This window comes from Nelumbo lutea, chromosome 4 (genome assembly GCF_056320005.1).
Source record: "Nelumbo lutea isolate HS-2025 chromosome 4, American lotus-T2T, whole genome shotgun sequence".
NCBI lineage: Eukaryota > Viridiplantae > Streptophyta > Magnoliopsida > Proteales > Nelumbonaceae > Nelumbo > Nelumbo lutea.
This window is the reverse complement of record NC_142687.1, coordinates 15,832,699-15,853,696: the sequence shown is the minus strand read 5'-3', so window position 1 is coordinate 15,853,696 and position 20,998 is coordinate 15,832,699. Positions and strand designations below refer to the sequence as shown.

The 20,998-nt window shown below is 40.6% G+C and overlaps 1 protein-coding gene across 1 annotated transcript; it reads right to left on the bottom strand.

The window, feature by feature from the left end:
* Nucleotides 1–3,284: 3,284 nt before the first annotated feature.
* On the bottom strand, nucleotides 3,285–20,888 carry LOC148854163 (single-stranded DNA-binding protein WHY1, chloroplastic-like). The gene is made up of 7 exons (XM_088983031.1): nucleotides 20,520–20,888; nucleotides 19,296–19,393; nucleotides 19,067–19,159; nucleotides 17,401–17,495; nucleotides 14,483–14,556; nucleotides 12,677–12,765; nucleotides 3,285–3,698 (listed from the first exon to the last, which is right to left on the bottom strand). The coding sequence occupies exons 1-7, from the start codon at nucleotides 20,737–20,739 to the stop codon at nucleotides 3,579–3,581; spliced, it is 789 nt and encodes a 262-aa protein (XP_088839157.1). The 5' UTR covers nucleotides 20,740–20,888; the 3' UTR covers nucleotides 3,285–3,578.
* Between the last annotated feature and the right edge of the window lie 110 nt (nucleotides 20,889–20,998).

The window sequence follows — 20,998 nt, the reverse complement described above, 5'->3', positions numbered from 1 at the left end:
TGAGGGAAAACAAGGATTGGTTGACTTTTAAGATGGACTTAAGGCTGAAATTACAACAATAGGTTGTTGTAAGCAAATCAGTCGAAAGGAGCAAAAATAAAGATGAAATAAAAAGGGAAAGAGCGGCTTGACAAGGATCAGTATCAAACTATAGATAGGCCACAAAGCCCTCAGCTCGCTTTGTTGAGGCTTAGCTTAAGTGTACCCAGCAAAAGAAGCTGGTGAAAAAACTCAAGAATAATTATTAAGTCTGAGCTATGCTATTTAGGGATTGCAGAAACTTCATAAGAGAAATAACAAATAGATAAATACTCATAAAAAAAAAAAAAGAAATATCTAATAGATAAAAAATAAGAAAAGAAATAAAGGTGGGGGATGATTCAGCAATGAAGAAGGTAAAAAAGCAATAGATGTGTCGGTTGGGAATGCTGCACTTAAGAATCTCTTTCCTTCTTTATATTCTAATTCTTTTTTTAAAAAAGGAACCATTGCAAAGTCTGTATCTTCCATGTCTCTTTCCATTGGGATTAATCGGGACTTGGGCTTCAAAAGGGGTTTGAGAAAGTGTGAGTTTGATTCTCCGGCTAGTCTTTTATAACTTTTAGACAATGTGTGGTTGGACCTTTCCAGGTTTGATGGTCGTATCTGGTCCCCTCACCCATCTGGGTCTTTTATTTGTGCCTCTTTCTTCTCTATTTTGTGCTCTACTCCTTCCCCTCAGCCCTTTCATTTGGAGGAACTTTGGTACAAACCTATTCCCTTCCTCCCCTCCTAAAGTTAGTGCTCTGCATTGGGAAGTGTTTTATGGGAAGATTAATACTATGAACAATTTACAGAAGAGAAGTCATTTCCTTTGCTTGTCTCCAAACTGGTATTTTTGCTAACTATTGGAGAGAGCTGCTACCACCTACTAACCTCCTGTCCAGTTTCCGCAGGTATTTGGGAAAAAAAAAATTCCTTATTTGGGTATAGGTGGACTTTGCCTCTGGAGATACAGAAGCTGTTTAGTCCTTCCACTTTTAGATGTCCAAAGAGAAGGGGCAAAATTCTTTAGAAATATGCAAGGGAAACTCCGGTTTGGACCATTTGAGAAGAAAGAAATGCTAGAATCTTCCTTGAGAAAGAGAGAAGCAAGGAAGCGCTGATGGTTTGCATAGTAACAAGGTTGATACATTAGAGGTTAAAAGTTAAAACTTCACTTCCTCACAATTCTTTTTTTTTTTATGATATTTGGAGGAACTGGAATTTAGTTGCAAAAAACTCCTCAAAGAAGGAGAAGACCATCTCCTGTTGTTACCACCTGAAGATGACTTTATTAAGCTAAACTTTGATGGAACAACCAAGGCAACTTAGGTCCTTCAGATATATGGATGCTTTTAGGAGCAAAGGAGTTGTGGCGGGGGATTTAGTTAGAGCTGGGCTTCTTGTTGTCATTTGTCCTTCATGGGGTATAGCTAGCAAGACAGATGAATTTTGGCAAGTTGGTTATTGAAGGAAACTCCAAGCTGGTAATAGGAACTGGTGGCGGTAAGTTGATTATTGGACCCTTCAGTCCACACCATTTACATGGAAATCATTCTTTTTTTTTTGTCATGTCATGGTAGCTTATTTTATTTCAAAATGGGAGACTTAACAGTGGTAACTCCAGTCAACTCTTAAGTTCGAATTATACACTCTTCCATTCCCAACCCTTTGGAAAATTCTTCCAGCTTCTGCAGTTGGAGAACTTTCACCACTGAACATATCTACTGCTCACCACTCCCATCAGCTTCTGCAGTGGCATGAGGTGACTGTAGCGGAGACAGAGATAGGGCTGGTTTGAGTGGTGGGGTGATCGGAGCTGGAGGTATGGAGTGATTCATGATTATGGTTGATAGAGAGATGGGACTGGTTTGGGTTGATAGGGTGGACAAAGGCAGAGAGAGAGAGAGATTCTTACACCACCTCTTATGATTCAGCTTTTAAATTCAATCCACCGCCTGTAGGTCACATAGCATCATTTTATTCATACAGATTCTTACACGTGTTTGTTGCTTCTGTTCTTTTTACTCCACCGCATCTTGGTGTCAATGACCTAATGGGATAACAGAGGCTTGTTAGAGCAGATTCAAATCTTTTCCTCTAGCATTTGCAGTGATTCCAAATACCATTAATTTGACCCCTATTACAGGGGCTTCCGAAAGGTGAATAATGGGACTCAAACAGCAACAATAGAGTGGTCTCAGACCAAGAACAATAGCAAGCAGGGAAAGCATGAGTTTCAGAAGCCTTAGGGGGCACTAGTTTTCATGGTTCCATTTTTGGTTTCCGGTGGAAATTTACTGAACTTGTTCTTCTTCTAGTTGTTTTATCCCTTGGGCTAAATGCAAACCAAAATACTCAATAGATGATTCTCTCCCCACCTCGCTGTTCGATGCATCCTCCCCTTTCCTCCGCTACTGTAACTCCCCCTGGTTGCTAAACATAAACTAGTCCGGTGTGAAACTATGCCCAATCTATTTCTACGAAACTCAGGAAATCTTTTTTAAAAATTTGGGATTTCATCACTTACTTGATCCGAAATTTTGGATTTTGTATCAAAGTTAATAAGAATAAATAATATAGATATACATAGCTTTAGCATAGAAAATCAACATAACAAATAAATAAAGTTCTATAAAAATCTGCACTAAATTCTCAAATTCGGAAAAAGCATTTTGAAAATTGTCCGAGTACTCCAAAAATAAATTCCTGCATTTGCCCCACAAGTCAGAGCCCCACGTGGGGGATTGGCATCATAGTAAAAAATCCCGCATTTCCTGCATTTGGATGGCTTAAAATTTTACGTTCCTTAATCCTGTAAAAAGCTTTTGATTTGAATCTGGAATCTGGTCGGACTTTACTTTCTACAGTGCTAAGACGGGGCATTACAACTCTCAAGTCCCCCATTTTCTTCTGAAGTAACTTTTATTGTGACAAAATCCAAAGCACCTCAAAAGGGTCGTTTTAGTTCAAGAATTAGGTAATCTAAGATCGGTTGAATAACCAATTTTGAGCCCAGTTGTGTGGAAGGGCTTTGTTTAAGGGCCCGTTTGGGAAGGCTGAAGCTTTCCTTGAGTTGTTTTCGTTGAGTTGCTTTGGACAAGCCAATAAAACAAGCTTCATGGCAAAGCCTTTTTTTTTGGCTAAAATGCAGCCAATCTGGGCTTTCGGTGTTTTTCACCATACATTACTTGTAAGTTGTAATTACCCGGGTCATATTCGGCATGATATTGCCAACTACAGTATGAAGCAAAAACTTCGGCTGGCTGGTCACTATAAAAATTAATCCTCTTAAAACTTCAAACTTTTTAACATTGTATCACACGTTGACAGTTAAACCTTCATTCTAGAACAAACCATCACTAATCCATATATCCACACGGTCCAAAAGCCAACATTTTCTTGCGGTAACTCCTCGTTTCTGTTGCCAAAGCTTCTGCCAGGCTTTCTCCGGGATAGATTTGGTATAAATTGATTTAGATGGAATAGCGAAGGCTACTAAAATCCCGAGGTCTTTCAGTATTCCCTTTCTTTCTGTTGACAGAAAATCAGAAATACTATCTACCCCACTCCAAGTCAGCCTGATAGCTAGGACTGGCGTTGCTGACACGACCAGGATCATCTGGTTTGATGGAATCCACAAAAGCATGCCAACCAATAAGATATGGCAAGATAAACTGCACACATTCAACAAAAAAGTCCAAAACCATTAGACGGCACAGAAATTGTATGCGTGTATAAAGCCATTTGTAATAAATAAAGGGCATAGACGAATGAATGAAATCAGTGTCAAGTTCAAGTAAGGACATAGACTAACTTGACACCGCTACGGTATGATAAAGAACCTTGTTGCAAAAATGGCATGACAAATCAGCAGGGAATAAACCCAAGGACATTAAACTAGATTCCTTATGTAAACCAAGTAAAAATAAAGGCTTTCTATTGATGAACCATGAAATATAACCACTGTCGAGAATAACAGTATAGCCACAGTTAATTCATGCTATTACATGGGGAATGCTGGAAGAACAAACTAAAGAAATAACACAGGACTTTTAAGAATAAAGCCTTTTCCTTTGATGACCTAAGATGCCAAGGAATGACCTTGATCAACTTTTGAATGGCACCACCAAGGAGTTTGATGGAATCAGATTTGGGGACTTACAAAGGTATTGCTTTGAGCTCTTACATACTTCGCCTTTTGATTCCCATCCCTGTAGCCTGTAATCCTCCTCCAAGGCAGGCAAGTGATTACATCCTCCAGTTGATGGTAGCTTCCAAAAATGTCTGGGCACCCCTGTCGGCTGGCATTGGCAGCCAGATTATTGATACTAACGGTGACTTGACTTGGGTCTATAGTGGGCCCACTTCAACAGAGGATACTTCAGGTTCAGGTGCAGAAACCCATGCCCTCTTGGAAGGTCCCAGAATAGCCAAGGCTTGCCCAATCAGATCTCTAGCAGTGGAAGGAGATTCTAGAGTTGCTACAAAATGGGCTAAAGCCCCGGGCTCTAGCCCATGGAAACTGTCCCACTTTTTACATGAAAGTCGGGAAATTTCCTCCTCTATGATGTGCAGCTTCATATAGATCCCAAGAGATCTGAATCAAGTGGCTGATGGGTTAGATACGCTGGGAAGGGTTATTTTGTATAGTGCTAATACAATGCCTTACTAATTGATTTGGGCTCTTGCTTCTTTTTTGTTGTTTTATCAAGGCCCTCGTAGACCCTCTCATTCACACCCTTCCTTTTTTTATATAATACAAGTTATCTTTATATATACCCACAGTTGTCCATTGGCCTGAATTTATCAATATCTCAAACTTAAAACAAGCAATAATTTAGCCAACCATCTGATTGATTGACTTTGGAAGGATTTCACAAATACTCTATTAAAAATTCCCCATCAGAGGTTAAGGTCATCTGATTTTAGCAAGGAGCCATATTAAAAAAATGGAGTGGGTGATTCTTTAAGAGCTGAAGTTTTGGCACTGATGGAGGGAGTACAAAGAGCAAGAATCTTGGATCTAAGGAAGCTAATCATTGAGGAGATGCCCAACTAGAATTGTCTAGCTACAAAGTGAGGAGACAAATTGAAAAAGCATTGTTGGAATCATCTGTGTAAGTTACCTTCAAGGACCTTATTGTAGGTAATAAGAACCAAGGTAATGAAGAAAGGTAAGTTCGTACAAGCAGCACCTTGGAGAAGGGTTCTGAAGATCGAAGCAAAACAGTTCCTCTTCGAAAGTTTCAGAGTGAAGGGGGAAGTAGCCATTAAAATCAGAGAAATGAAAATGGCTATGGTTTTCTTGGTAGGGGATGAGGGGATCACGTGATTCAAGACCTTCTTGGAAGAAGCCACTCAACTGAGTTCAAAGCTGGAATGTAAAGACTCAATAGAAGCATGTGGTAGGAAGTATGTGGCAGTAAGAAGAATGAATGCAAAAGGAAGGTTTGTGGTGTTAGAGTTCTTCCAGAAAACAGGTAGGCAATGGTCTGTTTCCCGGAAGGAAAACAAACAATTGGCTGGAAAGAGATCTCAGAGGTTTTGAAGAATTTCTCTGTCAATGGGGAGGAACAGAAAATTATTAGAGGAGAAATTTTTGAGAAGCCAAAGGAGAAACAAGAACTCAGTGAAGCTTTTGTAAGAAGGAAGGAGCAAGTGATTTTCAAAAAGACATAAGGGATGAAGATGATTGCTGTGGGACGGGCTACAAAAGATTGTAGGTTAATCCTCAAAACTTCCACAGCTCCATCGATTGATTGGAAGAAGATTGATAATGAGTTACTGAAGAAGTTAAACTTAAAGTGCACTATCATCATAACTCCTTTTGAGAAATAAAATCAAACATATAAAACATTTTCAAGCAAGTAAAACCCACAATCTCTTTTTTCTCAATTGCATTACTTCAAGTAGCTAATGTGATGTAAAACACACTGATTCTATGAACCGCCTTTGTGCCACACCCTTGAGGCAAGCCCAAACAAGTCCATGTTAGGGTCTTAAATTCTTAACTCTCACACAAAAAATAATGATTTTATAATTTTAATTGCTTTTTAAGAAGATATTTTATTAGGATTAATGAATGAACAACATTACTAAATAGGCTCAAAAAAGGAAAAAGCATCAAATTTTCAAAAGGCGCACACTTGGGCTAAGGACTTGAGGCACAAGGCACATCAGGCACACCAAGCGTGCACCTTTTGAAAGAGCTGCGCCTAGGACCTGGGCAAGGTGCCTACCCTAAAATGTGCCTCACCGGTGCACCTAGGTGGACCATTTAAATCATTGCAGCGGATAAAACAGGAAGGAATGGGAGATGGGGTTAAAATCCTATGCACGAAGGCCCTAACAAGTGGTAGCGTGGGGCAGATGCTTGGGGTGCAGGTTTCATTACTAAAGAACCTTAACAATCAAAAGACAGATCTTGGTGTGGCTCAAGTCCTTAGCAAAAAGAAACATACCTAGGGGTGCTCACAGTTTGGTTAACCGAATCGTGGGGTAATTTTCTAGACCGAACCAATAGGTTCGATTTTTACATTCAACTGAACCAATACAATTGGTTGACCGGTTAACTGCGGTTCGGTTTTTCGGTTTTTTATGCCCTTAAAATTAAAAAGAAAAAAAAACACGGTAACTAGGATCGCCAGTGTCGCCAAGATGCATTAGCCTCTAACCCGTAGGTTGAGCCTCCAGTGCCGCAGATCGCCAATGTCGGAGGCCGTTAGTGAATCGGTCGGAGGTCGGAGCTCCAAAGGCCAGAACCAGAGAGAGAGAGAGTTCAAAGAGAGACTGAGAGGCGAGAGAGATTTCAGAGAGAGAGAGATCAAAGAGAGACTGAGAGGCGAGAGAAAGAGAGAGAGAGAGAGAGAGAGAGAGAGAGGGAGAGAGAGGGAAAGAAAAAGAAGGCCTGCGTAGCGGCCAGCGGGTGTCAGTCTGTCAGACGACTCAGACTGACAGCCAGCAGGTGCCAGACTAGCGAACCTATCTCATCTCTCAGTTTGGCAGTCTGAACACTCTCAGACTGAATTTTTGGTTCGGTTTCAGTTGGTTTTTTCGGTCGGTTCGGTTTTTCGGTTTTTTTTTTGCACACCCCTTAACAATACCTTGATGGAGAGCCAGGTGGGTGAGAGTAGAATGGGCCATGTGGGAACGAGTAAGAGGGGGAATTGTTGGGCCTTCAAAATAAATCAAATGGGTCGATGGTTGTCAACATGCCAAGGAGTTCAAGTGGGCCCAGTGTTAAAGAGAATGAAGCCTAGACGCTAGAAGTGGGTACAAGACATGGACTTAATGTTTCTGAATTCTGATCAAATTGGGCCAGTTGGGCCTAGACTTAATGTAGCTGAAGGGGCAGGTTCAGGTGACCTCTTAAGTAGTCATGTGGGGGTTATTGTGAGGTCAACAATGGACACTAACTCTGGTCCATCATCGTCCTCCCCACAACCTGGAGCACCACTGAACGTATCTCAGAAGCAAACAAGCCTAAGTTGGAAACCAATAACAGTGAAAACGGTGCAATCTCCAAAACGTCATAATCCAAGGAGCAAGAAATGTCATTCCAAAAAAGCTATTGACGTGGAAGGCCTTATTTCTTCAAGTGATGAAGACTCAGACTCTGAAGATGTAGAGATTTCAAGCATCGACAGTGTTTGCTTGGAAAGAAATGTTGGGTTCCAAGAGGCTGAAAGTTTTGACACAGAACAGCTGTTTCAGGAGATTGGTGGATAAGATTGCTCGAAGAAACATAACAAACTCGACTGTACCTATTTTTCTTGAGGCTTCGACGGAAGGAGGCATGGGAGAAGAAATTGCTATCGGCAAAGGTGTTGAACACCATTCGACAGATTTAAAAGTGATCGTGGGGACCGAGCATATGCAGGATACTTTGTTAGTGGCTACTAACTTACCTCCTTTGCAAAGTGGAGACACACTACAGGGGAATTTGGGTGAAAAACAAGATCAGCCACTAAGTCTGTTAGGTGCTGCCTAACTCAGGGTCCGTAGAGTGAACCAGCACTGACCCTTGGATAGAATACCCCAGTTTGTCCCCTGGTTGCTGCAACAACTGTGCCTTTATTGCTTGAAGTTCCTTATTACTGTCTGCCTCCTCCCGTAATTGGTCCCATAGCGCTGTAGTGGGTTGTTGAAACACATGTAATTGGAGTATATGCTCTCCACTAGATGTTTGGGTTGACGTGACAGTGCATCAGCAACTCTATTTGTTGCTCCCAGTTTGTATTCAATAGTGTAATCAAAGCCCATCAACTTTGATACCCAACGCTGCTGGTCTAGAGAAAGGACCCGTTGTTCCAATAGGAATTTCAGACTTTGCTGATCAGTCTTAACCACAAACTTACGGCCTAGCAGGTAGGAGCGCCAATGCTGAACTACCAATACAACTGCCATCAATTCCTGGTTTTAGACAGAAGAATGATTTTGTGTGGTAGATAATGCCTTACTGAAGAAAGCAAAGGGCTGACCATCTTGCACCAGCACTGCTCCCACGCCCATTCCCAGTGCATCGCACTCAATCACAAAAAGGTTTGTTGAAATCTGGTAAAGCTAGAGCTGGTGGGGATGACACCGCTGCTCTTAAGGCTTCAAATGCTACTTGGGCTTTGTTGTTCCAGATGAAAGAGTCTTTCTTTAGAAGGACTGTCAGTGGTGCTGCAATTATCCCATAGCTTTTAATGAAGCGTCAGTAGTACCCTGTGAGTCCTAGAAATGCCCTGAGTTTCTTGGTGTTACATGGCGTTGGCCACTGTTGGATGGTAGCTATCTTGTCCAGGTCTGCTGAGACCTTTCCATCTTCCACCTCATGGCCCAAATAGTGTACATGGCCTGCTGAAAGGCGCACTTCGATTCTTTGGCATACAACTGATTTTGTAAGAGAATGTCTAGAGTAATCTGCAAATCCACTAAATGCTGGGCCCATGTTGGGTTGTACACCAAAATGTCATCAAAAAAGACTAATATGAAACGACGTAAATGTGGCCTAAACAAGTCGTTCATTAAGGCTTGGAAGGTTGCCGAGGCATTGGTGAGGCCAAATGGCATAACGCAGAACTCATAATGGCCACCATGAGTCCGGAAGGCCGTTTTTTGGAATGTCACTTTCATGGACTCTAATCTGATGGTATCCAGCCTGTAAATCCAACTTTGAGAAAATTCTTGCAGTCTTGAGTTCATCTAGGAGCTCATCTATTACCGGAATTGGAAAGCGGTCCTTAACTGTAATATTATTAAGTGCCCGATAATCCACACAAAATCGCCACGTCTCGTCTTTCATTTTGACAAGAAGAACGAGTGAAGAAAATGGGTTGTGGATGGGTTGAATAAAATTTTTATCCAACAGTTCTTGAACCTACTTTTCAATTTCTTGTTTTTGAAAATAGGGATAACAGTAGGGCCATACAATGGTAGGAGATGCATCCGGCAATTGTGTGATATTGTGGTCATGATTCCTTGTTGGGGGTAGGTTCGTTGGCTCCTTGAAAACTGCAGCATATTGTTTGAGAATGTTGTGGAGCTGTTGTTTGTAATCAGCTTGAGTCGATGTATCCTGGGCCTAGGATAACGTTGGGCCTGTATGATTTGATCCCCAAATGGTGAGCTGATTTGGGTCTCGTGCTTCTTTCAACATGGATGCCAAGCTTACTGGGCTGGCACGGCTAGCTGAGTGGCCTTGCAAATGCACTTTTGTTCCTTCTTTTTTTTTTTTTTTTTTTTTTGATCAATAACACTTTCATTAATTCATCAAAGAAGATTTACAAAAGGAAGACAAACACGCTTATCTTCCAAGAGCAATAAAGAATCTCAAGAAAAGGAAAAAAGAAAGAGAAAAACACTTTTGTTCCTTCTATCATGAAATCCATAGACAAACAGGCCTAGTGCATAGAGCAAGCCCAAGTTGCTGTAACCATTGAATTCCCAATACATTGTTGGCCCCACTTAACTCCAATGGGTAAAGATCAATCAGAAATTGTTGCTCTTGGATGTGTAACCCAATGTCTGTGCAAATTCCATCGCATTGGAGCGAGGTCCCATTTGCCACATGGACCTTAAATGAGGTTGTGGGCTGAACTGGTAATCCCAATCTTTTGACTAGCACAATGGTTGCAAAGTTTAGAGTGCTACCACTGTCAATGAGGATAGACACTTGGCGGCCCCGAACTAGACCCATCACCCTCATGGTCTCAGCCCAGTGTTCGTCAGTCAATGATCTTTCTTCCCGTTGCTGATCCTCTTCTTCCTCCTCAGTTTGTAATAAGAAGGCTTGTTGAGATTAGCATCTATGGCTAGGGCTGAACTATTCTTCACAATTGTAGCAAAGACCTTTGTCTTGGCAATTTTGCACCTCTGCCTATGTTAATTTCTTGAATGGAATAACAGCGCTTGGGCCTAAGTTACCTGGTGATTTGCCTAAGATGCTGCCTTCTTTATTGGGTCTCATCCCTTCCAGTATGGGTGTCATAAATGATTTGTTCGTCTGCTGCCACGGGCGGTTTAGACGTCGGGCTCGAGCTATCTTTTCTTCTTGGGTGCAAGCTAGGGCTGCCGCGACCATCACAGTTGATGGATGCATTGCCTTGACCTCCAACTGAATTTCTTCCTTGAGTCCTCCCACAAAAGCTCCGACTAGAGCCTTCTCCAACCACCCTTGGACTCTTAACGATAGACGTTCAAACTCCAACTGGTAGTCACAAACACTTCCTACTTGCTTTATCTTCGCAAGACTCTCATCAAAATCTTCATAATCGAAAGCTACGAATCGGACACACAGGGCATCCGTGAAGTCGAGCCATGAAATACGGGGGTGCCCTCGACGGTACCACTGATACCAGAGAATTGCATCTCCATCCAAACCAACGCCACCCTATCTGGCCTGGACGTTTCGTTTAGTGTTCCAAGGGATGGGGTCTCCGCTTGAGAAGACTAGGAAGCTTAGTTTGGTGTTCCTTTCCAAGGTGGGGCTGCTTCTTCGGTTACTTCCTTGGCTAACCCAATCCTGGTCGATTTCCTTATCTTCAACCGGCGAGCTCTGTTCCAGTCTTTGCAAGATCTTTGTTAGTGTATCCTTGATACCTCGCATCTCGCCTGAGACTCAGTGGAGCTCGACTTCCACCTGATCAACCCGTGCCTCCATGGCTGTAGATCATGTATTGGTCATGCTCAGATGCCAATCTGTTAGGTGCTGCCTAACTCAGGGTTTGTAGAGTGAACCGAGCTCCTAAGGAGAGAGGAAAAACAAAAGGGGAACAGAGAGAGAGAGAGAATTGTTCGATGGAATGCTTGCCTTCACCCTTTCTTCCTCTGGTCTTTATAGCACAGGTAAGTTGTTTACAGTTTACAGTTTGTTACAAGATTGTTACAGTTTGTTGTAGGACTGTTACTTTGTTCTAACAGTCCGCCACTTGGATTAACCTCTTGTTGATGTGGCTTCTCCCTTTTCTTGTAGACTTGACATGTAGGCTGGCTGTTTCTGTGCATGGGTCTTGGTTTGCCGCAGCTCTTGGTCTTAACAAAGTCCCTCTGTCCAGACCAGCACCAGGCCTCTTGACACAGGAGTGGAAACAAATCTTTGTGGGCTGAATACTAGTCCAAGAAGTCGTGGTCTTCCTATAAAGCCCCCCACCCCGGAAGGTCTTTGGGAAAAGCTTTTTAGTCCCTTTGGGCACAAGTGGACAATGCCAATGCAGACTAGCAGTCTATTTGGACCTACAACTTTCAGATGGCCTAAGAAAAGAGGTACAGTCTTGTGGAGGTGTGCTAGGGCCGCACTGGTTTGGACTGTCTGGGAAGAAAGAAATGCCAGGATTTTTTATGAGGAGAGGAATGAGGTAAGTGTATGGGAATGCTTAATTAATAGAGCAATCAATTGGGTGAAGACCTTGGAATTATTTTCTCCTTTCTCCTTTGATGATTTATGGAGAAAATGGGAGACCTAAACCATTAGTAGAGTGGAAACCCCCTCAAGAGGGTAAGGGTATCCTTAAGCTCAACTTTGATGTAGCAGTTTAGGCAACCCAGGTCCTTCTGGTGTTAGGGGAGTGTTCAGAAATACAGACAGGCTAATCATTGTTAATAGGAGGTGATTCCAAGCTGGTGATCCAGTGGTTAAAAGAACCAGAAACAGAAGCCTGGTCCTATAAAGGGGCTTTACGAAGGTTCAAATGAACTACAAACATGTCAGTTCAATTCCAATGGGAAAGAAGATCAGCAAACGGGTTAGCAGACTCACTAGCTAAACAGGGGGTGCATAGGAATCAGATTTTTTGACTAAACTGTATTTCTTTGTTTTATTCTGAGGCTGCACCTCATGCCTCATCTTGGGAACTTTCTCTGTATGTCTTTTTGCTCCTAACCTATTAATAAAATCATTCATTATTCATCAAAAAAAAAAAAAGAGGTTAAGGTCATCTTGCAAATTTTATTTCACAAAGCCAACAACTTATGTAAGTGTTTGCTATCAATTTGGATATGCTGGATCAATCAGATTGCAGCAAGCTTATTCAGGCTTCTTTGTTTTACAAGACTCATACACGGTTTCATCACTATCTACGATGACAAAATCTTCAGACATAAGCAATCCAATCATTTCTTCTAATAACAGTTAAAGGGGGGGAGAGCCAAAAAGGGAGAAATAACATACATTAAAAGCTGATACGAGAACCGTAAACTCTACTTTGGTAATCGGAATATAGATACTTTCATCCACATTCAAGAGCTTGTTCTGGACACCTATAATAAATGGCACAAAACAAAAGGAGAGCAGATGTTACATCTGGGAGAAATTTCTTTGAAGATAACAAGTGTCATAAGCAATATATGATCCTTCTTGGATCGCAAATCACCAAATGAAAAATGGAGAAACATTCAGTAGTGCTTGGACTAATGCAAGTATTTTATATAGGCTTTTGAGACAATCTAGGAAGATATTTTAAAACTGAACTATAGACAGAAGACACCATATGGGAGATCAAATTAAGGAGTCCAGCTTGACTGGATGCATCTAATCATTAAATAATCATTTTCAAAATGATAAAATCAAATGGCTTGATAAAATAAGTTGGTCATAGCTTGGTGGTGGTATTGATAAAAAAAAAAAATCAAATGGCTTGATTTTTGGAGTTAAAAAACTTTGACACAGAGCTTACAAGCTGACCATTTTGTTAATAAAAGCATTTATAAGTTTTAAATCAATGACTGGTATCTAAAGCATGGTTTACCAAGGGTTACTTGACGCCAGACCTACAGCATTTTTGAACTCAGAAATTGGAGATTTTGTTGCCATCAACAACTGACCAGGTCCAGAATGATAATAAGTGGGACTAAGTTCTTCAGACAATCTAAGTTTGAAAAGAAAATGTGATGGAATATGGATATGTTACTCACCCATAATTAACAAGGGCTTCATCATAAATTAGCCAAAAGTATGGTAGCAGATAGAGTGGCAATTTCTGACCCAACCAACCCATCTGCTTATAATGCAACTATTTAAGAGGTAGGTTGAATATGGGTTGAGTCACCTATTGGATCAAAAAAAAAAGGGGGTTGGGTTTGGTTGGATTAAAGGTGTCTATTTGGGTCAACTACATGAAAAGTTACATATGCCACCCTCTCCCTTTTTTGATAAGTCATATGCCACTTCTCCCTCTTCTCTTTCCTACTGATTCTTTCCTTCTACTCTCCTCCTGAATCCCAATTGTGTCGCCCTCTTCTCTCTTCTCTCTCCTCTCTCCTACCTGTTCCCTCTTTCCTACTCAAGTCCAATTTGAACCAACCTCAGTAGTGGCATGTGGCATTACATGAGAAACCCAAAGTTTTTCTTTTCTCAATGAGGATTCATTTACATAGGTTTAAATGTTTAAATGGGTGGTTAGGTTGAGTCAACTGTCAACCCATGCACATGTTAGAGATATAAGTAATTAATGGGTGCAAGTAGTTGGTGAATAAGTTGGTTTTCAACCTACATCCAATCCAATTCATCCATTTGTCACCCCTACTCTCCTAGTAGCAGGTTATTTTAAATGGGTGGTTAGGTTGAGTCAACCCGTGCACATGTTAGAGATATAAGTAATTAATGGGTGTAAATGGTTGGTGAATGAGTTGGTCTTCAACCTACGTCCAATCCAACTCATCCATTTGTCACCCCCACTCTCCTAGTAGCAGGTTATTTTATTGGATCACCTATAATTTTATAACAATATTGTTTTATAATCAGCAGTTTCATGATATCATTAAGGAATGTGCCTTGAAGGGGACCAACCAAGACCATCATGTGAGAAGTTCAGACAGATGATATGCAAAGCCACATTCCACCAAATAGGGTAAAAGGGCAAATAAAATGCATCCACCCCAAGATGTTGGATACCACTGGTATATGCACACACACAAAAACAAATAATAAATAATGTATTAGTCTATTAGACAAAAGAGTCAGAAATGAGATTATTACTGAGATTAAAGAAATGCCCAGAGCCATCTGGAAGGGGTTCAGCTTTCAAGACCTTCCTAACTTTTCCTTCTTCACTGCAAAAGACAATAATTTTTTTGATGGGTAACAGTAAACCAGTTTCACTGATGATAATATGTTGCAAAAGACAACAAAATTTACCTGATAGTTGAATAATTCCAAAACAAAATCCCCTAAAATAGGAACTCCAAACTCCATATTCCAAAAGAGAAGTAAAACATGAAGAACACCAATTTTAATGATGGTAGTTGAGGCAAATAACAACGAAAAATTCCCCCATCACTAGTCAGGGCTTCATCCAAGATATCGTGCACACTAAGATGCAGAAGATCGGTGCCAGTGGTGATATGATGATATCAACATGCCAGCTAGTGTAAGGTCCTGTTTGAGTAGGCTGGGCTGGGCTTTTGAAAGCTAAAAAGCCCAGAGAAAATCTTTTTGGTTTGGCAAGGTATTCTTTGAAAGTAGCAGGCCAGCAGAAATTGAAGCCCAAAAATAGGCCAAAAACAGAAAGCCTCATGTGAAGCTCCCATTACTTTTTTTATTAAGATTTGAGCTTTGAGAAAATAATGCAAAGAACCCACATGTTTTGTTATTGGAAGTGATAACTTCATTAAAGCAAATGAAAGTAATATCAAATACAACTGTCAACCCCTGAAATAGGGTATTGATCCCAAGGTAATCCTTTATTACAACCAAGGTTTAAAATATCAATACAGACCGATAGGCCCGATACGTCGGTAGCGGCATATCAGCCTGTATCGAAGCTCACTCTCCCTTTTTTTTCTTTGAAACTGATTGAGAGGGGTTGGTCTAAGGCTGGTCTACCCCCTGAACCAGGTCAGACCCCGATACGACCCCTGTAGGGGTGTATCATTAAGCCACTGATACAATAAGATATGCCCAATACGGGGCATATCGCATCGAAATTTTGAACCTTGATTACAACATTGCCCAGAATAGATTCTCCCTCATAGTCCCTTGTTTAGCTAAGGTATCAGCTAGTCCATTAGCTGGCATTCTTGTCCACTTAAAAGAAGCACCAATCTCCCTTATTATGTTAAGGATTTCCCTTGTGGATTGTCTTTATACCCAAGCTCCCAAACTACCCAACTGCAACCAATCAATTAGCAATTTAGAGTCTCCTTCTATCTCAATTTGGTGTAACCCCAACTTTTTGGCACATCTTACACCTTGAAGCAAAGCCATCACCTCCACTCTCAACAAGTCTCCAAATCCTATAGGCCCCAAAAACATAGCAAAAATTTTATCATCTTCATCTCTGAATACTCCCCCTATACCCGAAGGCCCAAATTGCCTCTAGAGCTCCCATAAAAGTTCAACTTCATCCTTTCTTGTGTTTGGTGGGGACCACCGTTTTTGCACAATAGATCTTAGGGAAGTTGTATTTACTACCTCTCTCCAATTCTTGTAAATGTCCTCAGATGAGAAGTCTTTGAACAAATCAATTGATTTCAACTAGTGAATAACCATAATAGATATTCTTTCTATAGTTTCCTCCTTAGATTTCTCCACTCCATTAAAGATCCTATTGTTTCTTTCTTCCCCAAGCTGATCAGAGAATAGCTGTTCTTGTGGCTCTCCACATAATTCTTCCAAGCCTCTTCAGTTTCATAAAAAAACTTGAGTTAAATAGAGACTTACCACATCCAATGGAGGTGTCCACCTGCAGCCAAAGTGAGAGGAGAACCAAATCCAAGTAAAGAGTACAAAAGGACAAGAGGTTAATAAATGTATGATGGTCTCACCAGAACCCAAGCAAAGACTACAAACATGGGGTGAGAGGAAAAAAGTTGGCCTTTTTCTTTGCAACACATCCAGAGTATTGATTTTTTGGAGTACCATCTCCTAGCAAAAAGCCCAAATTTTTAGAGGTACAAGGCTAAACCAAACCTCCTTTGAAGGAAAGTTCCTACAAGGTTAGCTGACTGAAGGAGGACATTATAGAAAGGGCCATAAGTGAATACACCAGACAGGGAGGGTTTCCAAATTCTACTATCCAAACAAGATTGATCCAAGTAGGTCGACCCTAAAAGAGTAATAAGCTCATCCATCACCTCCATTGGTGACTCCCTTATCCCTCTCCTCAATCCCAAGTCCCATGAGTTATCAATAAAAACTGAAGAGATCACTTTTCTTTTATTCTTTGAGTGAATAAATAGAAGGGAACCTAACACTAAGGGGAATCTCTCCAACCCAAACATCTTCCCAAAACAATACTTTGTTTCCTAATTCCTACACATGCATCAAATTTGAAATAATTAAGGATAGAAGGCAAGATACTATGAATAGCTTTCCAAGGAGAACAATGAGAAGCCCTAGGATTGAGCCTCGCATCCCAACCACTGTCTGCTAACCTGTGTATGCTAACAATCACTCTATGCCACAGTTTATCCTCTTCCATCGACAACCTCAATAACCATTTCCCCAAGAATGCTGTATTTCTTAGTCTAACATTTCCTATTCCTAGGTTTCCATCATCTCTACTCCTAGAAACCACCTCCTACTTATCGATAAAAAAAAGACCTTCCGCTTCATTAGGTAATCCTTCTTAGTGTCCCTTGGTTCCCACAAGAAGTCCCTCATAATCTTCTCTAATTGGTTTGCCACTCTCACCGGTATTAGCTAGAAAATCTTAAAAAGATACACCAAAATATCTCATCTAGAAAAAAACTTTATGGTGTAAATAAGGATGATTACTGCTTTCTTCCGACAAATGAACTAAAAAGCAATGCTATCAGAGATCTCAAATCAAACCAAGCAGCATAAACCTAAAATAGTTGATGGCTTATGAAGTATAAATTGAAAAAATTCTCATCTAAATACAAAACAAGTCCATTTACAATTGGTAAAATGTAAAAATAGCATAATCAACATACCTTTTTCCTTTGAATGGGTCATGAAAAAATTCACATGACCCCTTTGCACCAAGGTTTATTAGCGTTCCAATTTCAGTCACTGATAGTGAGAATACCTAAATAAGACAAATACACAGTTCGTATTATGCATTCAGAAGTCTAAAGCATTCAAACATTTGCTTATTTTGGAACTTGCTTCATGCATCCATGCAATTTGGATTTGGCAAAAGGGGTTCTTGCATATCACATGAAAAGAAAATCTTGATTCATAGAGTGTCTTTATCTATATTACCCAGATACACCAAGAACATGGATGGACAAGGAGTCTGAATTTGCCATGACCTCCTCTCAAGGCGATAACTCCAATACACGTCTTACATTCTGCTTGTGCCATTGTTTTCAACGTCACTGTCTTGTGCCATTCTTCTTTCCCAACCCCACCAAAACCCTAGTCATTTTCCCTATTTCTCTCCTCTCTCAAGCTTCAGTCTCCACCAGATCTGACTTCATGCATTGGCTCCTATACATGGTCAACAGACTGCCAGTGGCCTACTCTCTCTCCCAAATTCCCAATGCCAACCACTTTCATGCTCACACCAAGCCAAAACACTTTCTTGATAAGGGTAGGGGTGTCCTGTACATGGCAAGCTCAACATAAGGCTTACGATTCCCAATTATTTCATGGTGATGATTAGATTCAATATCTAATAGTCAATGGCTTGACAGGACATGGTGTTGCAGGTAGAGGAGGTGGTGAAGCTGAGCATAATCAACTTGGCACATAGTAGCAGAGCAAGACTTTGGAGGCTGCCTTGTGCATGGGGAGAAGTTGTCTGCTAAAAAGTAGGATGATAGGGTTTATGCCAAGGTAATGGAGGCATCATTCTCAGAAATTTCTGAAATGCTGTGGTTAGCCAACATTGGAGCACAGCTTTGAAAAGTAAAAGTTTAAAAAAAAATGGATACTTTTGCATTTATCTAATTTATTGCCAGTGATGGTTTCCAGCAATGCAGTGGTGGTTATCAAAGATACCAATCCCTTGTACTTGATAAGGATTGGTGTATTTCGAACAATTTGTTGTATACTTACCAAATATCATGCTGAATTAAAGACAACCTCAAATTGTAACATTGGTGAACTACCAACAGTGCAAACCAAACCCTGTAACAGCAACTGCTACACATTTTCTGGAAATGGGTCTCTGTGGGTTTGGAACATGGAAAAAATGACATGAGATATGGGACAGATCACAGACACAGATGTAAGAACCATATTGGGGTTACCACAAGGTTTATAACCTTCAGGTCACTGCAAATCCAGACTCCTAGACAAGGTATCAGATTGGAAATTTACACTACTAAAAAGTAAAAACTGAGGCACCGGACGAGAGGAAGTTATGGTAAATATGATGTAAAGAAGGGAAATCTCGAAGAAAAATCTACTGTTCCCTTAAATTCATGTAAACATCTCCATGGATTACAATATTAAACTAAATTTCACCTCATACAAAGAAAGCAACAAGCCACCGATGTGTGTCAATCTAATAAAACACAGGAGTTGACTATGTAATCGAACTTGAGAAAATAAGTGTCTATATGTACTTCATCCTCAACCCAAACTCAAATAGAAAATGTATCTGTATATTACCAAAAAAAGTTCTGAAAATTTTAAAGACAAAAAACTCACCTGCTTTCTGCTCCAATCATATTGTCGAAGACCAACTGCAGGAGCAAACTGAAGAAGCACAAACCCCTCTTTCGATAACTTAAATGCTCCTGACTGGGCCAACCAAAAATCCACAAGAATAAATAAATTTACTTGGAGTACTGAAGTGTAATGACAATTTCGAGCATTCTTTTAACAGTAAAGCCCAGGGCTGAGTTCTTAAATGAGCAAAACAGAACATAAAACATACATCTAAAGGGACAAACTCTGGAACCTTTGGCTCTACTGTTAAAGCTGCCTTCCCCTTGTATATGGAATGACCAACGAAAACCCTTGGAGGAGGCAAGACTACAACCAAAAGATCAGCTAATTCAGATAAACTCTAGAGATCGAATCAGTTAGGACTTTTTGCAAGAAAAATGATCAAGTTTTCTGCATTGACAAATTCAGTGATGTTTGTAAAATAATATTCAATTAGGTAAGCGGGAAAAATTCCCAGTTATTTTGACTAATTTGCCCCCGTATTAGAACCTAACCTTTTTTTCTCTTTTCAAACTTTCAAACAGATGAATCTTCAGGCAACACTTCCTTTTGTAACTTCCGGCAACACGAATTTAAGGTGGTGTCACCCACAATAGATCACGATCACGACGTAAAGTTATCGTTAAAGTACACAGGAGAGGTTAGAGAGAAGGTGCTCTCAACAACACTTCACCATTGGAAATGGTACAATGTGCGCTTAAGAGCACCAAATCTCTGGCATTTATCGTGCAAGTATATTGACGGTTTGGACTCGAGTGGGCCAATATTCCATTGAGTCGGTTGTGGTTAACATTTCCATCCACATTGAAGGGGCTCCTTACGCCTGAAGGATTTTCTGGAAAGAAAGAGGAGATGGGGGTCGACTTTGTTGGGATTGGGAATAACCACTGGAAGGTTCGTTGGTAGTGCTTGCCAAGCTTCCTTCGCATGGTACAAATTCGATTTTAAAATCCCACACCTTGGACGAGTTATTGCATCTGGGTAACAAGGTAACAAAGGAAAAGCTATTTGAACCCATTGAAGAACAAAGAAAACGGCTTACCAGTAGATCGGTTTGAGGAAGAACTTTGAAGTACAAAATCAAGGGAGTTCAAAAACTAGTGTCAAAAACCCAAAAAAAAAAATCCAGAGAAAGAAAAAAAAAATGCTCTAGTTCAAAAGGAATAATGGTTGCCTGGTTGGTGGAAGAGCACGGAAGATCGGTTTCAGAGAGCAAGAAGAAACAAACTCTCATCACAGTTTTTCTCATTTTTATAAAAAAAAAAAAAAAAAAAGATTGATTTTTGTTCCAAACACCTGCTGTTTGGTCAATTTTTTACAAACAGAACCGAATTTGTCAATTCAAAAAATTTGGTTGCAAAAAGCCCTATCCATCCTAAACCCCAGACAAGAAAAATATTGATAAATAGTAAAGGTAAGAGAAGCCACTCACCTTCTGGAGACTGTGGAGCGAACGAGTCTTCTGAAGGTCTGGTGAACCTCTGCTGTTCGAAGTTCTCTGAGTGGCGGCATTTCACAGAGAGCTTCTTTGGAGTCTTTGTGGAAACGCGGCCAAGCTCAGGAATGCAGTAGCTATTCCGAAGCGACACTTGCGAGAAGACTGGACTGCATTTAGGGTTTTGTGGAGGGAGAAGATGAGAAACGAGGTGCATTTCTTGTGACTATCCATTTGATTACTACGGTGATTCGGTGAACTGGTTTCTCCATTTTTTTGGCTTCCGAGGCATTTTTTCGCGTGTGATGACTGACAAGTAACGGCGGGAGACGGGAGTTATTTCATAATAGCTGAAGGGGTTGAACTGAATTATTTTTTGTTGGATTAATTACTGAAATGGGTTCAACTATGATGCCGGAAAGATATGATACCGGAAAAACTTATAAATTTTGTGGGAAGGTCCAATTTGGTAATTC

What these genes read in the sequence shown, in the direction of transcription:
- LOC148854163 (XM_088983031.1), bottom strand. Translation starts at nt 20,739, where the DNA reads ATGCACCTCGTTTCTCATCTTCTCCCTCCACAAAACCCTAAATGCAGT. An exon ending in GACCCATTCAAAGGAAAAAG is followed by an intron (nt 14,557 to 17,400) that starts GTATGTTGATTA and finishes TGTCTTTTGCAG; the next exon opens with TGAAGAAGGAAAAGTTAGGA. An exon ending in TTCTCGTATCAGCTTTTAAT is followed by an intron (nt 3,699 to 12,676) that starts GTATGTTATTTC and finishes GAATGTGTGCAG; the next exon opens with TTTATCTTGCCATATCTTAT.